General features: G+C 45.6%; 1 protein-coding gene across 2 annotated transcripts; it reads right to left on the reverse strand.

Annotated features, from left to right (window-relative positions):
• Positions 1-2,487: 2,487 nt before the first annotated feature.
• mnta (MAX network transcriptional repressor a) lies at positions 2,488-23,735 on the reverse strand. 2 transcript variants are annotated; one of them, XM_083696161.1, is made up of 6 exons: positions 23,497-23,735; positions 17,381-17,999; positions 16,883-16,924; positions 16,269-16,380; positions 6,611-6,803; positions 2,488-5,940 (listed from the first exon to the last, which is right to left on the reverse strand). In XM_083696161.1, the coding sequence occupies exons 1-6, from the start codon at positions 23,567-23,569 to the stop codon at positions 5,147-5,149; spliced, it is 1,833 nt and encodes a 610-aa protein (XP_083552287.1). In that variant the 5' UTR covers positions 23,570-23,735; the 3' UTR covers positions 2,488-5,146. The 2 variants fall into 2 exon arrangements, with proteins under 2 accessions (XP_083552287.1, XP_083552288.1); XM_083696162.1 differs by lacking the exon at positions 16,883-16,924.
• Between the last annotated feature and the right edge of the window lie 848 nt (positions 23,736-24,583).

Raw genomic sequence — 24,583 nt, forward strand, 5'->3', positions numbered from 1 at the left:
ATTTTTGACCTTCTAACATACTGTCTATCATTCCAAACATCTATCCATCTAAGCTTTCAACTTCCTAGCCATAATTGTTTCACCAGTCACTCATTATAACCCATGCGGATTAACCTCTTGATTGTTTTGATCTTTCTATACCTCCCCCCTCATCTGTCCATTCTCTCTTTCATCTATCCATTCATCCATCCAGTCAACCAACCTAACCAACCTATCTCACGTTCATTCAACGACTCAGTCTCAGTCAATCCTGATAAAAGCTTTCTGATACCTGTTAAACCTTTTAAACTATTAAGCCATTTGTAACCCCAAAAACGAATCCAGTTAACTAACCAACTCTACCACTCAATTAACCAACTCTCTACCCACTCCGTTGAAGTATCCCTAGCTCATCCTAACTATCTATCTATCTATCTATCTATCTATCTATCTAACATTCTATCCATCCAACCAACCAACCAAACCACCTCTACCTTTATCCACTACCATAATAAGACTATCTCACTTTCTTTCAACTACCCAGCAAATCTATCGAAACATCTTTAAACATTTTCTACTACCAAAATAAGACTTTGCAAGCCCACAAAGTTTCATCTATTTTTCTAGTTTAATTCGTTGCGTCATGCATTCTAGTTTTGTAAATATGCACTTTTATATACTATAGCCTACATTTATGACGAGAATATGAATCCATGTAATATAAACTTTTGAGGATCTAATTATTTATTGTTGTGTTATTGTATTATGTATTGAATTGATGGTCTCTTTGATATGGGTCATATTGAATCATTCTATTCTTGTACATTTTTCTGAAACATCCTATTATTATTCTGCACATAATATATATATAATAGAGAGTCTAATAACATCAAACCGAGAGGGGAGCCATCTGTTTGTTATTGCCACGCCACACGATTGATCTGTTTTATGCTCTTTTATAATTCTAATGCATTCTAGTTTTGTAAACATGTAACTTTATGTCCTGTAGCCTACAATTATGACGAGAATAAAAAAAATCCATGTAATCTTTTTTTTAATTTATTTTTTTATATGTTTTTAGGGCATTCCTGCTTTATTGGGATAGAGACAGTAGAGATTGACAGGAAGGATGGGAGAGAGAGGAGGGATGACATGCAAGATATGTCGGGGGTCGGAATCGAACCAGGAATTTTGCGATTACGTGGTATACGCATTAGTGTGCTACGCCACTAAGCGCCCCGTAATAGAATCTTTTGAGGAACTATTTATGTGTTGATGTGTTATTGTGTTATGTATTGAATTGAGGGTCTCTTTGATTCATATGGGTCATATTAAATCATTCTATTGTACATTTATCTGAAACATTCTACTGATTATTCTGTATATAGTATATATATATACACTCACGTAATACTAGGAACACCTGTACACTTTCTCATGGTGGAAGTGGTGTAATGGTGTGAGGAATGTTTTCTTGGCACACTTTGGGCCTGTTAATACCAATCAATCATCGCTTGAATGCCACAGCCTATTTGAGTATTGTTGCTGACCATGTGCATCCCTTCATGGCCACAATTTACCCATCTTCTAATGGCTACTTCCAGCATGATAATGCACCATGTCACAAAGCAAAAGTCGTATTCAAACTGGTTTCATGAACAGGACAATGAGTTCAGTGTTCTTCAGTGGCCTTCCCAGTCACCGGATCTGAATCCAATAGAACACCTTTGGGATGTGGTAGAATGGGAGATTCACAGCTTGAAAGTGCACCTGAAAAAATCTGCAGGAATTGCGTGACGATGCAATCATGTCATCATGGACCAGAATCTCAAAGGAATGTTTCCAACATGTTGTGGAATCAATGCCACGAAGAACGGAGGCTGTTTTGAGAGCAAAAGGGAGGCCCTACCCAGTATTAGTATAGTGTTCCTAATAAAGTGTTCGGTGAGAGTATATAGTCTAGTAACATCTGACTGAGAGGGGAGCCAGCTGTGCACTATTGCCTTGCCGCACCATTGACTGTCATCTGTTTCATGTTTTCTTTTACAACCCAATAAATAAATACCCCCCCAAAGACCCTCCAGTTCTTCCTCTTCCCCCTTTTATACATCAGCGCCAGAACACAACGCACCCCATCATCACTAGCATGACAGCCAGAGGTGCCAGTCGCTATGGGTGGCAGAGAAAGGGGAGTAGGTGTCGGGGAATGCTCCATAGGTGATTGACCTACCATGCCATTCAACCCCAAACTGTCACATTCACCTGCCACAGACCAACATTGGCCTTCTCACCCCATCACAGTTGAACTTTACAGTGGAAATGTAAATACTGGGATTTATTCAAGTACCTGATCAAAGTACAATTGTGACGTCAAGAAGGCCATCCAACTCTGTGGCAAATTGGATAATCGAGCTACATCAGAATGTTAAAGGTATGCGTGTGCGTGTTAAAACAATGTCAAGTCCTATTTTTGCAAGAAATAACAACAAAGGCAGAAGTTACTGTAAATGTAATAAGATTTATTAAGTATCTTAAGCATTTTTCACTTTATGTTTTCCCTCTTTTTTATTTAAACATAATGGACAATCAGATCTAAATGCAGCCCAAGATTTACAGGCAATAAACAACTGTAACTTTCTCCATAGGGAAAACACACAATTTTATATATATAATATCAATGTCGAAGGAGGTTTATGAATTTGCCCCCCATGGTAAACAGTTCTGTACATGGTCCCAGAAAGAAACAGGTTTGAATAAAAATCTACATTTAACAGAAATCACAGATCTACATGCGAAAACGGGCAACAGTCAAATCTTAAAATACAAAAATTCATACATGGATGCGTCCATACACACAAGATTGATCAGACAAAATGATACTCTTAAAACCAGACTAACATTTTAAAATGACTGTCCTCTCCGTCTCATTCTTTCACTCACACAGATTAAGTCAGGGACATAATCTCATGATACTCTGCTTTGTACAGTTGTAAAACAGTTTTCCTGTATTGGGGACATTAAGTAGCAGATCACAGTGCTCAAAGAAGTGAAACCTTGAATCTCGTGTGCCCCACACACACGTACACACACACACACAAACACACGCACACACACATACATACACACATACACACACAACCTGTAGGATCAATAGCAGTGCAGTGGAAAGTGAACATGATGAGGATCCTACCAACACTGCTATACTGGGATGACTAGCATGACAGCCAGAGGTACCATTCTGTATGGGTGGCAGAGAGAGGAGATGAGATGTCGGGGAGTGCTCCATAGGTGATTGGCCAACCATACCATTCAACCCCAAACTCTCACATTCACCTACCACAGACCCCGGCTGTTTTATGCTTTTTAAATATGTATCGATATACATATGGCCACTCGACAGAAACAACAGTGTTTCTTGCCTCGTCATTGGTGGTCTCTGACGGCACCAATGACATAAGAAAGTTCAGGAGGTGTGCGACACCCCTTGGCAACGCTCAAAGGTGTCGACTAGATGGCATTTCTGTCAGTCGACAGTTGTCGGCAAAAGCTTAAATTAACCCTAAGCCTAGTAAACTGAACGAGTCATCACAATCAGAATGTCCTTTACATCCATCATCTCTACTATTACATCACACCCCAACAGACACATGACAATAAGTAGTTACTTGCATAAGTTCTGTATTCTTTCTGGTAAATTGGGTGGTTATACATTTTGAGTAACCCTAACAGTTTTAACTACTTCATCTAAAATCACAGGGCTAAAATGGCTCAGCATGTTGGAGAAACACCAGCAAATTGTGGGTTTCATTCCAAGTTAGACCACATACACCATCTCAACAACGCAGTTGTGGTATTCTACCAGTAGGGGGAGCCTGTGTACCAAGCAGCAACATTAGAGTGCTGCAGTGCTGCTGTAGACCAGAGGGATCGGGGATGGTACGGGCCAGGTTTTAGATATGCCTCTGCAGCCATGTGCCTTGCTGGAGAGAGGAGGAGGTCCTAGTGATGACATTATCGATGTGCTTCTTTATGGTACTCAGAACACAGCTTGACACACACACAAAAATGGGCAACAGTCAAATCTTCAAATACAAAAATCCATACATGAATGTGTCCGTGCACACAAGATGGATTAACTGCTCTATTCTCTGTCGTCTCCGTCTCATTCTTTCTTTCTTTCTTTCTCTCTCTCTCTCTCTCTCTCTCTCACACACGCACACAGCTGATTCTGGACCTGGACGTTCTACTGAGTCGTCACTTCAGGCCTCTGCTGTCTCCATCAGTGATAGTTGTACAGTCCAGGGGAGAATGGTGGAGGTAGAAATCGGATTCCATGCATTACAATCCGATTCCTACCTCCACCAGCCTCCACTGGTACATTCTTGTAGCTTCATACGGTTAGGTGCACCACTGGAGTCAGTTGTGTGTCACTTGTCAGTGCTCTCCTGTCAGCTGCTCTGAGAGATAGGGGACCCTGTAGTAGAGATGAACTGTAGAAGGGTTCACATCTTATAGACATCAAAACCCCTGTTACCCGTCTTGAGTGAATGTGTTGAGTTGTGGCTGCAATCAGCATTTGCTAACAGTGACACACACCTTCTATGCTCCCTTCTAGCCCACAGCTTCTATGCTCCTGTAGATATGAATGAGGGACCGGGGGAGGGGGGGGGGGGGGCAGTAACCCTCTCCATCAGATTCTCTCCACTGCACCTTATACAATCACACACACCATCAAGATGGTCGCCCTGGACAACCCACTCTGGCCCAGTCATCACTACACCAAGGTAAACATCGGTTTCCTTAACTCATGTAACCATCATATAGCATATCACATTTATATATATTTTTTTCTCCCATGTACGTTTTTTTTAATAGATTTTTTTTATAGATTTTTTGGAATGTTTCGAGTTACCCTTGAAAGGTGCAATGCCTGTGGTAAGTAATGCAGTCTGTGAATCAGTCTGTGAAGACTTTTGCATTAGTCTTCGAGTCCTGGTGCCTGCCTCTCTTCCTCCCTCCCTCTCTGCCTGCCTCTCTTGACCCTGACCCTGGCTCTGGGCTGGTTCCTGTCCTGACCAGGGTGGTCTTGGGTGGGCCCGGCCGGGCGTCTCCAGGAGTTCTGGAGGTCTGTCTGCTTCGTGTTGGCCCCGTCTGTGGCCCCTTTCTATCAGGCTAGCTTCAGGGTGCTGACGGGGAACGAGGGCATGGTTACCATAGTCACAGGGTTGAGCACGGTCTGCCCGACCAGCTGCTGGTGGTGGGTCACCACCTGGGCACCCATGGCAGCCGCCTGCTGCTTGCCCACGATGGTGGTTGCCTGCTGGCTGTGTGCTGTGCCGTTCACCTGGGCATGGGCGAGCGTGTGGGTGATGTGTCCCACCATGGTGGGCTGAGTAACAGCCACAGGCTGGGGGTAGATGGTGGGTAAGTGCTGGCCTAGATGGGCAACTGGGTGCACAGTGATGTGGTTTATGGGCTGATGGTGGTGGTGGTGGTGGCCGGGAGTCAGGCGCATGGCGTTGGAGGAGGGGGAGGCCAGGTGGGCGATGTGTTTGGGAGCGCCGGCCTGGATGACATGGTTGACGGCCTGGATGACAGAGGCGTGGGAGGCTGAGGCGTGGGCGATGACCGTCGGCTGGAGGCTGGGGGCGGTCACTATGTGTGTGTGGGCGGGGAGGAGGGCCTGGAGGGAGGTGGTGGTGAGGCTAGGTGTAGGGATAGAGAGCGCTGCCAGGGGCTGGGCTAGGGTCAGTGGATGGGGATGGGGCAAGGGGGCCTTCTGCTGGATGGAGATGTGCTGGGTGAGGAGGGAGGTGGTTGTAGGGGTGGGGGTGATGGTGGTGATTGGGGTCACAGTCTTGCGCAGCTCAGGCTGCATGGCTTGAGGCACTGTGGGTAAGGCGGTGAGCATTGCCGACACGTTGTCAGCGTCCATGTCGTCCTCGATGACGTCTTCACCTTCTGCAATGCAGAGGAAACAGAATTAAAGTAATGTTATTAGCCCTACAGTATGTCTTTCACTATATGTTAAACTCAATTATGATCCATAACTCAATTATGATCCATAACTCAATTATGATCCATAACTCCTTTATGATCCATCAAGGTTCCAGAAACGTATCATTCCCTGACTCATCAGAACACAGCTTCGCATGTACTCATACTATGTAGACAGGTGTCCAGTTAACTGACAGTTGTCCGACGTTTACCGATTTTGTTCTAACGATAATGAGTTAATGGGTTGGGCAACCATTCATTCGAGTTTGGTTGCCAAAATCTCTCATCCAGGGATTTTTGGGTACCCCAAGCCCTGATCGGTAAACATGTAATAAATACAATGACAGATACATTTACTGTGACAGATGTATTTCAACCGTGTCATGTCGACAGATTAGTCTACCTGAGACAGTATGTGTATACTTCTATACTATGTAGGTGTACTCGAGACAGTATGTGTATATAAACAAATGTATTTGTTGTAAGTCACTTTGGATAAAGGCGTCTGCTAAATGGCGTAAATGTATACTTCTATACTATGTAGGTGTACTTGAGACGGTATGTGTATACTTCTATACTATGTAGGTGTACTCGAGACAGTATGTGTATACTTCTATACTCTGTAGTTGTATACCTGAGGCGGTCGAGGTCGAAGCCTGGTCCTCTTCCGGTTGTACCGTCTGTCTGAGCATGCGGTCGATCTCTATCACATCCATCGATTGGCTGAGCTCGTTCTTAAGCTCGGCCAATCGCTGCTGTGTGGCAATCTTCTCCCGGGCCAGTCTCTCCATCTCATGCTCGTACTCCTTCTCCTTACGCTTCAACGTCTGCACACGGGGGAGGGGAGGGGGGGCAATGTGACACACACACACGCACAGTCAGACAGACACACACACACACACACACCTTACTGGGTCTATCGAGGAGTAAGATTAAAGAGGTAGGTGCGTGTGGTCAGCTGCCACTACCAGATGCCATTCATGAGCCTACCCGTTTGAGTAGGTTTATGAATTAGGAGTTAAGCTCCTAGTGAAAACCAACTGCCACAGAGACTTGGTATTAGCAGCAGTCCCTGGAACAGCTTTCACACTAAGCCATTTTCTCTCTGTCAATAGAGTCCCTCTAGCAGTGACGAAGTGTTGACATCCTGGGGACTCTTCCTGGTCGGTGGCAGTACTATACAAACACTAGCGCATGACCTTGTGTTCTCTCCTTAATCCGTCAACGTTTAGATCAAGACCACAGGCTCTGCGGCTCTGTTCCCTCCCCGCGCCAAAAACCCCCAAACAATTAGAAATTATAGGTCATCATGACCTGAAAGATGATAGCGGGAGATCTTTAGGAGCCAGATGTACTTCCCCCCCCCCCCCCCCCCCCCAAAAAAAAAAAGTCAAACGTTCGACAGGTAAAACCAAATGATAATGTCAGTGTTGTATAACTGAACACATCGGGTAATCATGACCGAAACATTTGACATGAGTCAGGATAATACATCTGGCTGCAAAAGAAGATCTCCCTCTGTCGTTCCCTCACCCCCCGAAAAAACCAATAACAAATGATAATATCAATGTTGTATAACTGAACACTTCAGTGTCATCCTAATATGACCTAATATCAGTCAAGATGATCTGGCTACTCAAGGAGATTAGTTGCAACAATTCTGCATGCTCTCAAATATCACAAACAACTGACTGCAGTGCGTTCAGGCAGGGATGAGAGCAGTGAGCTTGCCAGACCAAAGCCATAAATGGCGGAGCCTTGGATCACGACCAAAAACCTCAGGACTCAGAGAGCTGAGTGAAACTACCCTCTGGGAGCACGTAGTCAGAGGATGTCAATGTTGGGGGCGAACAACAGAGGAGAGGACTACACTCAAAGACTGCTGTGTGTGTGTGTGTGTGTGTGTGTGTGTGTGTGTGTGTTTGTACACACACACGTACGCGTTCACTACTTCAAGACATATCTTATCCATTTCAGAGGGCTTATGTCCCAATTAAAAAGTCTTAAACAAGCAACTGGAAAAGTTCACTGTGAATACCTGTTACTCACTTTGACTGAACAAGAAGCCACATACAGTAGTCGAACTAAACAAGCACATACATAATGGTGACTGTGCAAAGTAAAAACAGGCACAGGGAAAGACACAAACCGGGAGAAGGGGAATGGAGAATGGAAGGAGGGGGGAGGTCGTCAAGAAAGAGAGGGAGAGGGGGTGGGGGAGTGGAGAATGGAAAGAGGGAGGTGGTTAGAAAGAGGGGGAGTAGAGTATGGAAGGAGGGAGGTCGTAAGAGACAGGGAGAGAGAGTAGAGTATGGAAAGAGGGGGGTGGCTGGCCAGGGGCCAAAATCCCTTGACTGGTCAGCTGACACAGGAGCACCAAACAGGAGGCAGGGGTGGCCTGCACAGCCCAGCAGTAGGAGTAGGGGACCAGGGATAAAGATGACAGTCTGGAACACCAGGATCACCATGAAACACACCAAGCAAACATCAACAATGCCTCCTTGTAGAGACATCCACATAGAAGTACAGTTTCCTACAGCAGCCAAGGGGGTATGCAGCTTTAGGTGACTGGGAAAGATAGTCTTTCTAAGTGAATACTAACACACATAAATATGCCTGTGAATCAGAGATGTACCTGAACCAGTTTGTGTGATCTTTGCACGGGCTATACTGTCAACTGTTTTGCCTCTCCCTAAAGGCATTTCCCAATAACAAACAGATTTCGAACGCTCTGTGGAATCATGACTCACAGCCATAAAGCAGTGTGCTTGGAAGACTGAACTTCCTGTGTGTGTGTGTGTGTGTCCATTTATAACGAGTGTGTGTCCATGTATAATGTGTGTGTGTTCGTGTATAAAGTGTGTGTCCATTTATAACGAGTGTGTGTGTGTGTGTGTGTCCATGTATAAAGTGGGTGTGTGTGTGTGTGTCCATGTATAAAGTGGGTGTGTAGTTACGCATGAACATGCTTTTGCTGTCCAGTATATGAACATAAATAGAAAGAAGGACAAAAGGCAGTCTGTCTAATTCTGCACCTGCCTTGGTCTTTATCCAGGATTAGAGCTCAGCCTGCCATGCTGTCAATCAGGTAGGCCTATCAAGGTTCCTTTTACACACACACACACACACACACACACACACACACACACACACACCATAGTGCCTACTCCTCATGTCCCCATTAGTAGACAAACCCCACTAGGGGGTAGGAGCAGGAGGGAGACACGGCCATGCTACAAAATGTAAACAATGCGAGGAAAGAAAGATGCTTGTAAGAGTATTCATACCCTTTACTCTTAGACATGAGTGTCTGTCTCAGCAAATGAAATACCGGAGTCCCCACTTCCCCCCCCCCCCCTTCACCCTCCTCCTGTTGTCATGGGAACAGCTGAAAACGACCATTGTTTCCTTGGAAACCTGTTAGGTGACGATGAGCACATTGTTGCCAATACACCAGCTGTATTGTGGCACATTAGTGGTCGGCACCTAAACATGTTTTAAGGACGCTCATTGAATCCTGAGTGGGTGGGGGTGTGCACGCGCGTCTGTCTGTCTGTCTTTCTTTCACAAGGGAGTGCTCAAACTCACACTCTCCGCATCCCCCTTTCATAGAGTAGGAGATATCCCACCCCTTTCCCTTAGCCCCCTCTCCAGGCAGAAGTTGCTTCTAAAAACATATTTTCTAACTCCAAGGAGAACACACAAAAGTAGCCTAGGATTGGATCTGTTGCATTCCCATAGTGGCTTGTGTACCTGTAACCTACCCCCTCTATCCCCCCCCCCCCCTAAGTCTACATACTTGTTGACTGCTTCACTCATGCCTACCCCACACACAGCAGGGCACCCCCCGGAGCTCTGAAACACGGCATCCCTAGCCAGAGAGAGGAAGGGAGGGAGGGCGGGTGGGCGGACAGCCAGACAGGCATGCTCCACAAACACCAAGACCCACTGAACTGGCTCTGTTGCTGGGAGGAATATGGCAAGAGGAGCCACTTCTCCCCGACTTGCTGGAGAGGAGAGCTTAGCACCATGCACTGGGTGGAGAGCAGATGGATGCCACACACACACGCACAATAACACATGGAACCAGCTCTTTTGCAGCTATCACACACATTGCTTTCTCTTCCTAAGGGTCCTCACAAAAAAACAGCACCGCAGTGACCGCAGTCAAAGAAATGCAAAAAAGTCGACCGGATAAGGTTCCCATGAGCTTTTGTTCCCATCGCACATGACACACACGACTCTCTCCTCCTCCTCCTCCTCGCCCCCCCCCCCCTCCCCCCTGTGCTTCCCGTAGCGAAGCCGCGCCTACGCCTGTTTGTGTGTGAAATAGTAGAGCAAGTTGCGGAACAGGACTGGCTTGTGTCGTGTCTGTGTGGGGAAGGTAAACAAGGCTCGGGCTCCGCTACATGCTATGTGTGTGCTGAGCACATGGGAGAGGGAGAGAGAGAGAGAGAGAGAGAACCGAGATGGAGGGAGGGAGGGAGCGGGGGAGGAGCAGGCTGTACTCACTGACTCACTTCTGCAGCAGTGGAACAGCTTGCGCTAGTGCTAGCAGCGGCCACGTTGCACACATGCTACTCCGTGGAGCTAATCAGCCTGGAGGACGGAGGTCTTGTGACGTCCATTTGTGCCGCATGGTAACCGTAAACCCTTGTCTCGTCGCTGTGCCTGCCCCCGGGGCTGTAATAGACACTTCACGTGGCTCCCGGCTTAGACAACAAAAGGGCGGCTTTTAGAGCAAAACCAAATATCCTCCATTTTAGAGTCGTTTCTGTGTGTGTTGAGCTTCCACTAGCCTTAGCTGGCTTAGTTCTTCTTGTCATGTAATCGGTTGTTCAGACCTTGCGTCCCAGATCTTGGTGTCTTAGTTGTGAGTCACTGGGAGTGTTTTGCGGTGAAGCAAAAGTCCAGTGTATCACGTCAATATGTTTTGCAATGGCATTAGGCACCGTTCTTTGTGGCAGTGAAAGTGCCTTGAAAAAAAATCCTGCCTTTCACTCCTTTCATCCCTGCCCAGGTTGGATTGCTAATTACCATCTGGGGAGAAGAAAAGTGGGTGCAACTGTGAAAACCACCTTTCGACAATCTGTAAACTGCCAGCTGTGGCACAGTGGGAGGGAGAGTACTTCTTGCAGACCTGCATAAAAAATGTGTCGCAATTTGGCAAGGTTATTATCGTGAAGGAGTTTCAGGAAACTCTTTGTGAACAAATGGGGACAACAATACATAGTATTAACCAGTTCATCCCCTCAAAAGGGACACGGCTCGAATTTGATATTAAAAAAAAAAGAAATGCTGTGCTTGGCCTCAAAACACTGAAGAGGAGCATCTCTGGGAGCGAGGGAAGGAGACATCCAAGGGCCCAGCCTACTGATCAGGCTGACTTTTAGTGATTACCTCTACGAAAGGGTCTGAAGCAACATCAAAAGGATGTTCCCAAGGGCATCCTCCTTTTCAAGGTTTCCGAAACTCAGACCCGTTTCCAGACACTTCCGCCCAAATGCGTCAAACTTGGCCACAGAAAACGGACGGCGTACTGCCACCGGCTTCGCATCAATCATCTCAATCATCACTTCCCCCCCAGTGCTTCTCCCCCCCCAGAGCCTACCACACATTTCTAAATTCTTGGCTGCGCCTCTTAGCCGTGTGAAATCAAATCATAATAAATACTTTACTCAGTAAATACACCCCCACTAAGGTCAGATTTGAGTCGTTGTTATCCATGTTTATATGCACTGTGTGCAATAGCCTGGGGACAAGGTTCCCAAAACTCAGACCCCTTTCTGTTAGCCTTCAACAATACCGGTACTCAATCGCACTAATCACCAGCTATAGTTAATTCCTACCACTGTTAAACCACTTACATACGGAGCACATCTTAACCTCACAGGAGGTTCAACCTCTATATTCTACTACTACGATGGCTTGGTACAAGTTCACTGGGTTGTCGATCAACTCCACAACCGGGGCTGGGACGTCAGCCTCTCTCTGAGAGAGACGTACGGGTCAGTAGCCGGATAACACCTGGTTGACCCACTTCAATACGGCCTAGCTCTGACAATGGATAACCTTTCGTTTACAAAAGGCAGGGGGGAAATGAGGACTGAGAATCAAAAGGAGAAAGTGAAAAGCCTCATCTGACGTTAATCCTGTCATCTCCTCTTCTCAAAAGTGAGCAAAGATGTCTCTTTTTTCCCCCTTGGTGGAATGATTTTGAGAATGTAAGAAAAATGAAAAATAAAGTTTTCATGCACAAGCCAAATAAGTCTTGATAGAGAAAAACAGCTCATACTTATGTTACAAGTATGCAAAAAAGCAAGTTATAAGTAATCAGAATTCAACACAATGGCTGACATCACATTGCTGCACTATCATCAGCAGCGTTCCCCAAACACAGCCGCATAGAACAACACATCTCTATCATACAACCCGGCTCCCCCCCTGAACAAACAGGTTCTGTCACAACAGTCAGGGCTGCAATCAAGCGAGCTACGGTAAACTGAGCCCTGTGTTTACGACGATGTGTGTGTCCCCTCCCTCCCTCCAGTTGGCGGCTAAGCTGTGGCTGAGCCTTGGCTGTTTCAGCCAGGACAGGGGCCAGAGCGGAAGGGGGGGACGGGGACAGGGACGTCACAGGCTCAGGCTAGCCATGTGCTCAGTGCTCATGTGGGCCCATGCTTAGTGTGAGGCAGGATGGAGGGAGAGGGGGGGAGGGAGGGGGAGAGAAAGAGGGATGGGCCCAGCACGCCAGGGTTTCCTTAGGAGCTCTAGCAGCCACGACAACGGCGGTAGGCAGCATGAACACAAGCGAGTGTACACAGCCTCTCACACACACACAGACACACACACACACAGCCTCTCACACACACAGCCTCTCTCACACACAGCCTCTCACACACACACACACAGCCTCTCACACACACAGCCTCTCTCACACACAGCCTCTCACACACACACACACAGCCTCTCACACACACACACACAGCCTCTCACACACAAACAGCCATTTTAACAAGCATTCTATCACCAGCAGCAATTAGGTCAGTGAAGAGGTAAACACATTCCATGTGAAAGGGGGAAATCACAGCATAGGAAGTCATAGTAAAACAATCTGAAGCTATAGGACAGCCACTACGCAGAGGCAATGAGAAAAACAAGCAGATCCAAGACGGCACCGTACAGCATATCAGTGGTAATTCAGAAGTGTTGTCATGATACCAACATTTTGACTTAGGTACTGATACCAGTTTAAGTGATCATATCACAATTTTGATTCTTAAACGATACCATGGCAACCCAAAACTACATCAGATAAAGTAAAAGAATATTCTATTAAATAACAGAACATGGAAATTCTTATTTTCATATTCTTAGCTACCAGACTTGTCGTGATTTGAATTCCTTGAAAAGATCAGGATGCTTATCAGAAAGATGCTTGGCTAAATGTGACGTGTTGCCTTACTTTGACTGCATGGTCTTGTAACATCTTTTACAAACAGGCTTCGTGATTTCGGTTGGCTCGCCGTCATCATTGGCTCTATAAGCAAAGCAATGACTTCACTTCTGGCATCCTTTTTATCAACAAGCTGAGGACAGCCAGCATTAACACTTGCGGCTTCCATCCTTCTCTTTCCTCCATGTCAACGCTGCTTGTGTGATTGTTTAGCATTGTCTTTCCCAGCCACACACAACCACTATGCATGCAGAGGGCATGCCAAAGCGCACTGCCCCTGGCAATATAGACAAATTACACTTATAAGATAATATTCCGCACAGCTCAAAATAAATACTGCGTCACACATGCAAGACTAATTCAGAAACCACAAAAAATTACACGTGTTGTACAGACATTGCGTTATCCCTGGGAGTGTTTTGCTGTGAAGCAAAAGGCCACTGTATCACATCAACATCTTTTTCAATTTCATTAGGCACTGTTCTTTGCCGCAGTAAGAGTGCCTTGAACCAAAAACTGAAATAATAAATGGCAGACAAACCGAATCCTGTGGTGATTCAGAAATCAAAACAAAAGATTTGAGTGTTTCAAGTCCGAGCTATTCTCTAGATGACTAGTACTTCCTTGTTTTGTTTCTTCCTTGTTTCAGAGAAGTGAGTGTATTCTTCTCAGAGGCTGATGGCTAACCAAGAGCAGGAAACAGAAAGCATGCATGTGCGCAGCTAAGCCACAGGCCTGGTGATAAGAACCCCGTAGGCCATGTTTAACAAGGGGGACAGATGGGGGCTGCTGCTGCTAACTTCACTCACTCAGATAGACATTGATGATACTAGGCAAAAATGAATCAAATCAAATGATAATCCTCTCCAGAAAATCCTGTTATTCAACCTCTCCTACTGGTCTCTCATTTGTGACATTCACAGACTGGCCCCGCCCAGCCCAGCCCAAAGGAAGGGGGGAGGGGCAGAAGGGGGCATTCAGGGAGAGGTGTGTGCAGCCAGGACACGCGTGTCTGAACCGCCCATGTCGGGATGACAGAAAGCACACGCTGTGCTTTTAATTCCCCGTCCCCCCTCCTTCTCCTCAAATAACATGCCTTGCTTTCCACCAGCCCGCCACATCATGAGGACAACCAATAACAGTTAGGAAAAACCTGCCAGCCTCACCACTCAACTGTTACCAAGGAGAGAGGCGTGCAATAGGCTAGTGTGTGTGTGTATGTGTCTGTGTGTGTGTGTGTGTGTGTGTGTGTGTCTGTTAGACTATGCTGTACTAGACTACTACAGCGCTCTGGTGCATGTGCATGCAATCAACCATTAGGAAATACTGCTCTACATCTGACTTACATAAAGAAGTTTTTATAAATACATTTTTATTTATTTACAAAAAAATACTTAAACTTGGATCCTAGATCTACCTTGGACTGCAAGTCCTGATAATCTAGCCTGACCTTTCCCCTGACTAAATCAGTTTACTTTTTCATCTCAGTAGCTGAAGAACGTAGGGGCCATGTTGGTCTACATTAGATACATTCTAGTGGAATTGTGTGTTGGTACATGTACTTTAAATACAGCCTAAATCCAGTTTAGCTGTTAGGGTGGGTGGCTTGGGTCAGTCTGACAGTTGAGCACGACATAGTAAAATTGCGTTGCTTCATCACACAGAGGGAGGGGGAAATACGGAGATTGGGTGACATGAGTTTTGCACCCACACTGTCCTAGTTTCTCCTCGTAGGATCGTCATATCCTCAATACCACTGTGGGGAGGAACATTGAAGAAATGTATCTTTCTGACCCTGTGTGTATGTGTGTGAGACATTAAAACCACCACACACTGACATGGCAACAGGAACTCAATGGAAGCACACAGGAGTTAAATTAGGTCAGGGGTGGACCTTCGCACAGCTGCTTTCTGCTAACACAGTTAGCCTTCTACCCATGACCTGGTCATGTCAAAATCATGAGACATTCACTTTTAGCTACACGTCTATGCGTCACATCAAAGGACCTCAAACATGCCTCGTTAGGTAAGAGTTAAACTCCACAGTGTGCTTGTTGGTTGGAGATTCTTCCGTCCATCTATGCTTCTAAGTGGACACGCACGCACACACACACACACACACACACACACACACGGTGCTGGGAATATAAAACCCTATAGATGCATTCAAATTTAGAAAGAATACTCCCGTGTTTAGTTTCACACAATGTTATTCTTGAAGAGGTAAACATATGTGGGGGGGGGGGTATATTCTTTCTAAACATTAACTGATCCACCCATACCCTACAGGCCTTCAGCGTCTTACTGCTAGTACCTTCCCTCACCCTGACCTCTGTGGGTGAGTTTGGGCGTCTCTCCTCAGGAACCTTACCAAAGCACCATAACACACCTGTCTTCTGTGCATCTCTACCTCAATATCAGCCAATGATGTTGATGTAGAGAGATATGTGTGTGTGTGTGTGTGTGTGTGCGCGCGCATCCACCATGATTCAGAGAATCTACAAAACGCCAGCACACTGTGGCGTTTAACCCACACGATTGCCAACTTGCGCTACATGTGACCAGTGTGTGAAAAGCAAACCACAATGTTCTTACACAAGGAAATGGGTAGCATCACCATAACATCACTACACTGTCTGCTGATAGCATTGACGCGACGCAACCAACACCCAACTGTCACCGTGTGAAAGTATGACTCTCTACAACAGCACTTTAGTTTTGTAGGCAGATCTTAAAACTGACCCGCCTTGACCAAAGGAATCATCAACAGTGAATATTTGGGGGGGTTTAACCCCCCCTGCTGTGGTTATCCTCGTTATCGGTCGCAGCAGCGTACCTGGATGTATCGGAGGGCGCTCCTCAGCACACTCAGGTTGGAGGTCTTCTTCTCGTCTACGTTGGGGATGGTCTTCTTAAGCGTTTCAAAGCAATCCTTCAGGTGAGCTCGTCTGAGGGTGGGGGAGGGGGGTTGGACGGAAGGCACAAAGAGAAGCGATTTGAGTAAGAGAAAAAAAAAGGCAGGACAAGATTTTTTTTTTTTTTTAAGTTTTAAATTTCTCAGCTTGAGAATATTTGGGACATTTTGGACATCAGTCTATAACGAAGCTGGCAGGGGTAAGGCAACATCTCCTCTGTTTGGTCCTGTTGTGAGCTTAACCCTACAGTACTTTTGACGTTCAGAATAAGCCATTGGGAAGAAGGAAGATGTTTGACTAATGCAATACCAGAAGAAGAGTGATAAGCGGAACCACACAGCTCTATGGGTGAAACAATAATTGTACAGACAGAGAAAGCAAGCTCTGAACAGCAGCTGTTCAGAAAAAAAAAATCAACAACAAAAGATGGGAGCAAAATGTGTTCAGCTAAATCTAACCTTTAAAACTGCCCTGTGCAAAAAAGCTCAAACCTCTTTGTTTAAAAAGGCGACCTTTGGGAGAGAGATGCACCCACCTGTTTTTCTCAAGCTTGTTATGTACTTCTCTTGTCCCTGCCCTGTGAAAGCACAGATCGGAGCACATTAAAGGTTTGGTGTCCAGTGAGGCAGGAGGACGAGACTCACAGAACAAGAATCAACCAACAGAATGTACTCCATCATCTCTGGTACTTCAGGAAATATGAGCCCCGGCAGTTGAATAGTTCACTGCCAACAATTGTCCAATCAGGACCTAGCTGTTACTGAGCAACTCAGAGTCACGGTCCTAGACTCTTCGGTGCAGTTTGTGGTATGTGTGACCATCTGCTACTCTTTGGTGCCTTACCACCCGACAGAGGTTCACAATCACAGCATGACACTACTGTGACCGGGTCACTACAAACATGTCCAAATAACAATGAAAATGCAACTTAATGCAACTACTACTACAAAATGTTCTTCCACTGTAAAAACAAAATCCAACCATCCCATCTCCCCATGACATACGACCTATGACCTACACAAGCGAGACTTACCCTCCGGGCCGCTTCTTGTTGTCTAGGTTACGTCCTTCGTCTGGGGGGCTGCCTCGGCTGATGGGGCTGGTCTGCGTGGGAGGGGGCTGGGGGGGAGGGGGTCCAGGCTGGGGGAGTAAGGCGTGCTGGGGGGCCGCAACGATGGAACCAGGGTACGAGTGGACTAGATGGGGGGGCTGCTGCAGTTTAGGGTTGCCAGACTGAGATACCGGATGATGATTCAGCTTCTGCTGCTGTCTGTGGCCAGATGTGGCCGAAGGCGAGTGCTCGGTCTTCACCTGAGGAGAAAGAGGCAAGGGGATGTACTTGTCCTGTGGGGAATGGGGCTCTCTCTTGGGGGAGGCGAGGTGGGGGGCGGCCGGTGGGGACAAGGCTGTGGCAGGAGCCAGGGGCAGAGCTGTGTGGTTGGAGTTGGGGGTCACAACGGGGATTGGGATCACGGTGATGGGCATAGAGGGTGGGGGCAGCGGGGGTGGTACGGGGGCGGGGCGGCGCTCTGAACGGGGCTCTTCCACTCTGTTGACATGGTTCATCCATATGGGAGATGTGTAGGCGACATCAGTGCGCCGGTGTTCAGACAGCTGTTCGAGACGCAGTTGATCCTTCAGCTCATGTTCCTCTGTGGAGACAGGGAGAGGAGGCTAGATTACACAGCAGTGCACACAGAACAAGTATATCACCATTACAAATGAATGTGGGTAATCTCCTTCATCAGAACAACTCTAAATACTTCTGTAGAAATACTCTCGAGACATGAACACAGCCAAAACATTTTTTTTTATTTAACTGGATTCAGGTCCAACCATTTTTTTTTTTTTTTTTTAAGTGCGCTGGCTGGGCAAATATTTCACCTGTTAAAAACAGAAAACACTTCCCCCCCTAAAGCAACAATAGAAACTCTACAGAACAATGGCCAGGATGCAGGCTGAGATTCTCTACCACATGATCAAAGCTCTGGGGCCTCTGGCAACGCTGACCTGACCTGCCACTTGGTAGGCTGCAGTATGACCTCTAACCGCTGCCTTGACCCAATCACATCTTTTTCAAAGGAGGTGTAGTATACGTTTCATCACCATACATTCCATGTGCTTGAAGCGGTAGTGATAGTGCCATGTGATCAATAAGGAAGGAGGTATCAATCTCAGGCCTTGCCACGGTAGAAAGTGATGAATTGTATAGGTATACAAATGTTATCAACAGAGACACACTAAGGGCGCCAATCGGCAAGACACAAGCTGCTGACATCATCACTTCCATCTTGTGGGTGATGGGTCACTTCTAATCAATGTACTACAAGTGAAACACAAAGGGGAGGAGGGAAGAAAGCCGGGATAGCATTGCCACATTCACCCAACACACGGTGTAGGTGTTAACGGGTTGTGTTACCCATTGAAAGGACAATAGAAATACAATGCCAGACAACCCCCCCCCCCCCCTCTTGTCACCCTCCATAGAGCGATGCCAACCTGTCGAACGAGTCAGACCTAAGCACAGGTTATAAGTCGCAAGGTCACACATTTCATGTGTTGCCCTCTACACTGGTGAAGTAAGTTAACTGTGTAATTAATCCAACTTTCTAACCGTCTGTGACTAACAGATGTTAGCTATTGTTTTGCAACCAACATAGTAGTGAAGTTGAGGAGGGTTCATTTACATTTCAGACATTTAGCAGACGCCTTTATCCAAAGCGACTTACAAGTACATCTGTCTAAAGTAAGTGAATCATCTGTACATCAGCCATCATACGAAAATAAATCTATGCTTGGACCAGGGGCCATTGGCAGTCACAATGCTAGAAGAAGGAAGCATTACTTCTTTCTTTTCTTTTATTACTATTTACAGTAGGGGAACTGTACAGGGGGGTAGTGGGGGGTGAAGAGAAAGAAACCTTTTTAGGAGGTTTGTGATACGTAGCCTACTACACAAGTGGAATAAGGGCCGTTCCATCCTTATTCCACTTGTGTAATATCACAAGCCGCTCAACTCCATATATCCTGCAATTGCCAAAGTACTGTGTAAATAGTAATTAGGACTAAACCATGACTACAGTGTCTCATGCAGGAATGCAACAAGAGTCGGGCAGAGCTCCATGAATGAGACAACTGAGTGGAGGAATCACCTCAGCCACCTCTAACCCTAGTCCGAGTCATAGTCCACTGTCAAAGTTCTGTAAGAGAACCGGATCCGTTCTGCAAGGCGGTGATCGTTCTGTAATTCCTCAAGCGAAGTTTTTTTATTGGGGTGACCGAACACAACTATACACACTCTCGTGATGCTAAAGGATTTTTGATGCCAAATCTGTGGTGACTGTATGGTTTATGATGTCCTATCAGGTTATTTCTTTACAATATTTCTGTATTTTTCGGTGACCCGTTTTTTGGCTCATGAGCATCAATTTAAAAAAACTAGTGACTGAAATTAAACAAATCCTGTAGCATCTCTTTTACAGCTAGTGGAACAGTACAAGCTCTCTGAGAGACTAGACTGTGCGCTGTGTACATCCACTGACCCTTCAGAGACTGAATTAAAGCATGAGCTAGCCTATAAATCGTGTCGAGAAACATGTCAGAAACAGAGTAGGAGGCTAATCAATTACAGGCATCTGAATGTAACCACACACGGGGTACACTGTTGATGCTAGTGTAGCCTGAGACTCCAGCAGAGCGCGATAACAGGAGCCACCTACAGCTAACGTGACCTTGCTCCGTATCAGAGGCTACATGACGAGCAACAGTTCAACACTAAGACACCACGTCACATGATGGGGTGAGCTGTCCATCCATGTGAAAAGGATCTTGAGAATTGAGAACAAGCGTAGGCTACATCGCATTTGCCAGCTGGGAGAGAAAAAAAAAAAAAGAGAGAACCTAGGCAAGCTGGAGAGACAGAGGAAGGTGTCAATGTCCTTTCTTTAAAGGAGGGGGTAGGATCCCAGAGTTCCAGCAACTTCTAGTCATCCAATCACATCTAAGAGTCTTTCTCTCTCTCTCCCTCCCTCCACCCTCACCCCCTAAACAGCATGCTTTTCCTGCTGCTGCTCAATGTGTGGATGCTGGGGGAGGGTGGTGTCCAGTTGCTATGGTAACAGCGATGTTAGCGAGCCATCAGACACAGGGGAGCATTCTTTAACATCCATCAGAAGGGTTTGAGTGAGGCCGCTTCAGCATGCCACACGGGTGCACCCTTTCCCTTCAGACCCAGATGCCCACAAGCACATATTTAATTGGCAGGAGAGGCAACTTGATTGAAGCAGGTTGTTCAGGGAGGTGTGCAAAGCAATTATATACACACACCATATAAGAATGCGGATTAGTGTCAATTTAACTGAATGGAAGGTGTGTAGCTGTGCCCAGACGTATTATCATCAAGAGGCCAGTAACTGAGGAGGCTGGTGGAGGGCGAAAGTGGAGCCTAACGCTTGTGTTGTGTAACAATGCTGGATGCCAAGGCCATATTGCAACACATGGCTGTAGAGTTGAATGACATGGGAACATGAACATGACATGAGAACATCCTTCTCCTGAGCATAAGTCAGAGAGAGAGACACCATGACAGTGAGAGGCTGAGAGCCACTTCCGTCTTCCTGCGTCTCAAATACAGAGATACAACATTAGAAGAAGAAAAAACGCTGTTATCAATAGTGAAAAATAACAATAACAGCACAAAAATACATCACACATTGACCAACGAGGGCCCTTGACACTTTTAACAACTATGGTTATAAAATGTCCTAGACCTGTATTTTTGAGAACAGCCTTTACCTCAAGACTACCATCTGCTGCAATTGTTCGGTCATATGTAGTCAAAGTTCAAAGTTCAGGAGCCTCTGAGAGGTTCCAGTGCCATTTGCTCTCCTCCCACAGACAAACATGACCCATAAAACCCCAGAACTGGATTTGTTAGGCTTCGCCTGGCCACTCCCGTGGAATGGATCGACTCAAAGGTCAAATCGTGTATGTTTGTCAAAGAAAGTGCCAGTTCCATATCCTGGACGAACACACGTGAGAAAGATGGTCCTTTTAACAAAACCACAAGACAAATACTCCAGGTTCTGTTTGCCTGGCTACGTCACTTGCACAGGGACTTTATTATAGAGACAGTATTTTAGATGGTTGATTCTAGAGATCACCATTACCATAGAATGATGAATCATGCCATCAATGAAATAGCAGGAAGCAGGGTAATTAGCATGCTAATAAAGCGGAGGAAACCTCCCACTTACTATCTTTGGTGCTGATAACACCCACTGCATGCTTTCAGAGTAACAACAGCATTCAGTGGTAGGGGTTACATGGTCACGCTTGCTCATCTAAGGATCTCTCTCAAATTGACTATTTGTTCACCATTGTTACATTCTCAAGAGTGAGAGGAAACCCCTAGTATTGACCAATTCCAGATAGAAATCAAAGCTGAGCCTTTGTTTTGTTTACAAAAACATGAGTAGTTGGGCGTTATATAACGGCTGCACGTGGCTGAGGAGCGGGGGGGAGAAACACTGCTCTACTTTCTTCCATACCGTGACCTGCACTATGGAACCAGGAAAAGCGGGGGGTGGGGGAGAGATGAGCACCAGAGCGGGAAGCCTATAACTGGCGTCATATGATACCATAGCTCTGGTCCAGGGCGTAGTAAGGCATGTCAAAGCTGACCCTATACAAACGTCCTGTAGCGGTCAATACAAAACGTTGTTGGCGTCTGTCGGTCAATTCTTTAGTATTATATATTCAATATACGTTCGACTGACCACCTGACTCATGGCATGTTTTCAACTCGAAAATACTGGAGACAGTGAACACAAAGTGCTCGGATTATTTTATTTCGTATTTTGGAGAAATAAGAAACTTGCGCAGATTGCTGTCAGCAGTCTATCAACATCAACAAGGGGGACACCGACGTTTTGTATTGACCCCAGGGCATTTGTATAGGCCCAGCTTTAGCTTGCCTTACCCTGGACCAGAGCCAATGATGCCCCAGTTTAGGGCTGTGACGGTCATTGAATTGTGGGTATTGGGTCAATAGTCATGGATTCCATGGTTATAGCCTAAGCGTCATTGATTTACGATATAGATAACTCGTCAGGAATCTGGGAATCACGTCACGTGACCTGACTTTCAAGCAAACCCCCAAGGCCATGAGCTTCCCTAGTTACAAACAAACGGATTAAATGATTTTTCATTGTCTTCCACATAGGGACAGGCGCAAGACCTGAAGCCTAAACAGAGTTTCGTTCTATGCTGGGCAAAGCTCTCTCCCTCAATATGCGCTCCCTTTGGGATGAGACGGAGATAGCCGAATCAATTGTTATTCACCATTAACACTATTGTTGTAACGTATCGCTAAGTGAAAATAAAACAAACGATACAGTCTAAAATCTATGTATTGAAACAATCGGTCGTTTTTTTCACGCCCGTCCTCGTATAACCGTCACGGCCCTGCTATGTTAGGTCATTATACAGGGGTTGGCATTCCCGTCGCCAGCGCCCTAATGCAGGCGTATTTGTTTGGGGGATATGAGGATACGATATGAATCAAGTCACTATGTAACGTTAAAGGCGATCCTTAGCTAAGTGTAAACGTAACGCTTTCTCAGATGATCACAGTTGAAACATTGTTGCAAACAGCCTACACACGATTGTAAAAATATTTGATAACAGGCGCTCCTGTGCGGCTGTACTGCAGTAAATATCTCGGCTACTACACATCATTTCCTGCCACGGCGAGCGGAATCACATAATTCTTGGAGGAAATATAAGTAAAATGGAAAGAAGCACATTTGTAATTTTGAATAAAATCCAAGTTGTTCACGACAAACTCAATTGTACCACAAATGCACAAGACAAGGAACCCCAAATAGTCGGAATAGTTATAACCCCAATGCAAACAAAGGCAGTTAATCTATATGCACGATCTGTGGGACCAACTATATATTGTTCAAGGTATAACAAAATACAGATTTGACATTCACATTCTAAGGCGTAGATTGCAGTCTTAGGATCGTTGTAGTGATCTTAAAATTGTATCCAACACACACATTGTACAGGAATCCACTCTAAACTTTCAAATCCCAACATGCAATATATTTTGACACCCTAGAATTTGTTGTAACCCCCACTTACCACGTGCTTCCTGTTGTTGCTGGGCTTGCAATTCCAAAAACTTGGCCGCCTCCAAAAGCGTCTCGATGCTCATTTCTTGCTCGTGTCGGAGAATCAAGTTTTAAGAATAAAAATTAAGCAAGGGTACACGGTTTAGCAGGCTTTTCTTCAGGGTGGCTGAGAATCCACTCTCCCAGTCTGAAAATGGGAATGCAATTTATACCCCTCCTTGAAACTCTTCCACACACGCAGAGGAGTTGCATTAAGATGGCGCTCAGACTAGTAGGAAACAATCAGGGCCAAAAACATATAATTTGCGACCGCCCACACGCCCTCCCATGCTCTTCATTGACTCATGGAAAACACGGAGTGGTGTTTTGGAATTGGAATGGAATGTCACACTGACATTGTGGGTAAGTATTTTTAAATTGCACGTGGTCGTTACAATTTCACCATTTCAGTTGCTGATAGATACTATTATAGTTTCATATGAATGCTAACAAAGTCAGACCCTGTTTGTCTCAACCGCGATTTATTGGCTCTAACCAACCACTGCAGTAAATTAACATGTCATGGCCTTCAAGCCAATCACCGTGGAGAACCACATTGTCGGCTTGGCGCTTGCACACATATGAGCTGTACATTTGCATAAACAATTCATATCTCCCGCCTTAACATCGATGCGTCGATTTCTAAGCCATATAGGTTTCAATATTTACATTTTTGTTATGATAGTCAGTATTTAGTAAAGGCGAATTTTGAAATGGTCTTTGATTGTACAAATATCTCCCCATATAGTACAGTGGGTTGGTTTGATCTACACACAAATGTAATTAAATAATATTTCTATTGATATACATTTAAGACCTACAATCTGTCCAAGAACAACAGGACATGCATAAAAACCTCAGATACTACAAAAGCTGTTACTGTAAATAAAACCACAACAACTGGCAGCCGCCACCCCCCCCCACCCCCATATCTCTAACCCAGCAGTTAATTTAAAAAAAAGAAGTTCCCTGCATTAGGTTCCCCTTAGTGATTTATAATCAGCTAGCTAAACTGATTACACTGGAGGATATAAGCCATAAAAATGAAGCACCACTGT

The sequence above is a fragment of the Argentina silus genome (genome assembly GCF_951799395.1).
Source record: "Argentina silus genome assembly, chromosome: X".
Taxonomy (NCBI): Eukaryota; Metazoa; Chordata; class Actinopteri; order Argentiniformes; family Argentinidae; genus Argentina; species Argentina silus.

What these genes read in the sequence shown, in the direction of transcription:
- mnta (XM_083696161.1), bottom strand. Translation starts at nt 23,569, where the DNA reads ATGAGCATCGAGACGCTTTTGGAGGCGGCCAAGTTTTTGGAATTGCAA. An exon ending in GCAACAACAGGAAGCACGTG is followed by an intron (nt 18,000 to 23,496) that starts GTAAGTGGGGGT and finishes CTGTCTCCACAG; the next exon opens with AGGAACATGAGCTGAAGGAT. An exon ending in GCGCCCTCCGATACATCCAG is followed by an intron (nt 6,804 to 16,268) that starts GTACGCTGCTGC and finishes CCCCGTGTGCAG; the next exon opens with ACGTTGAAGCGTAAGGAGAA.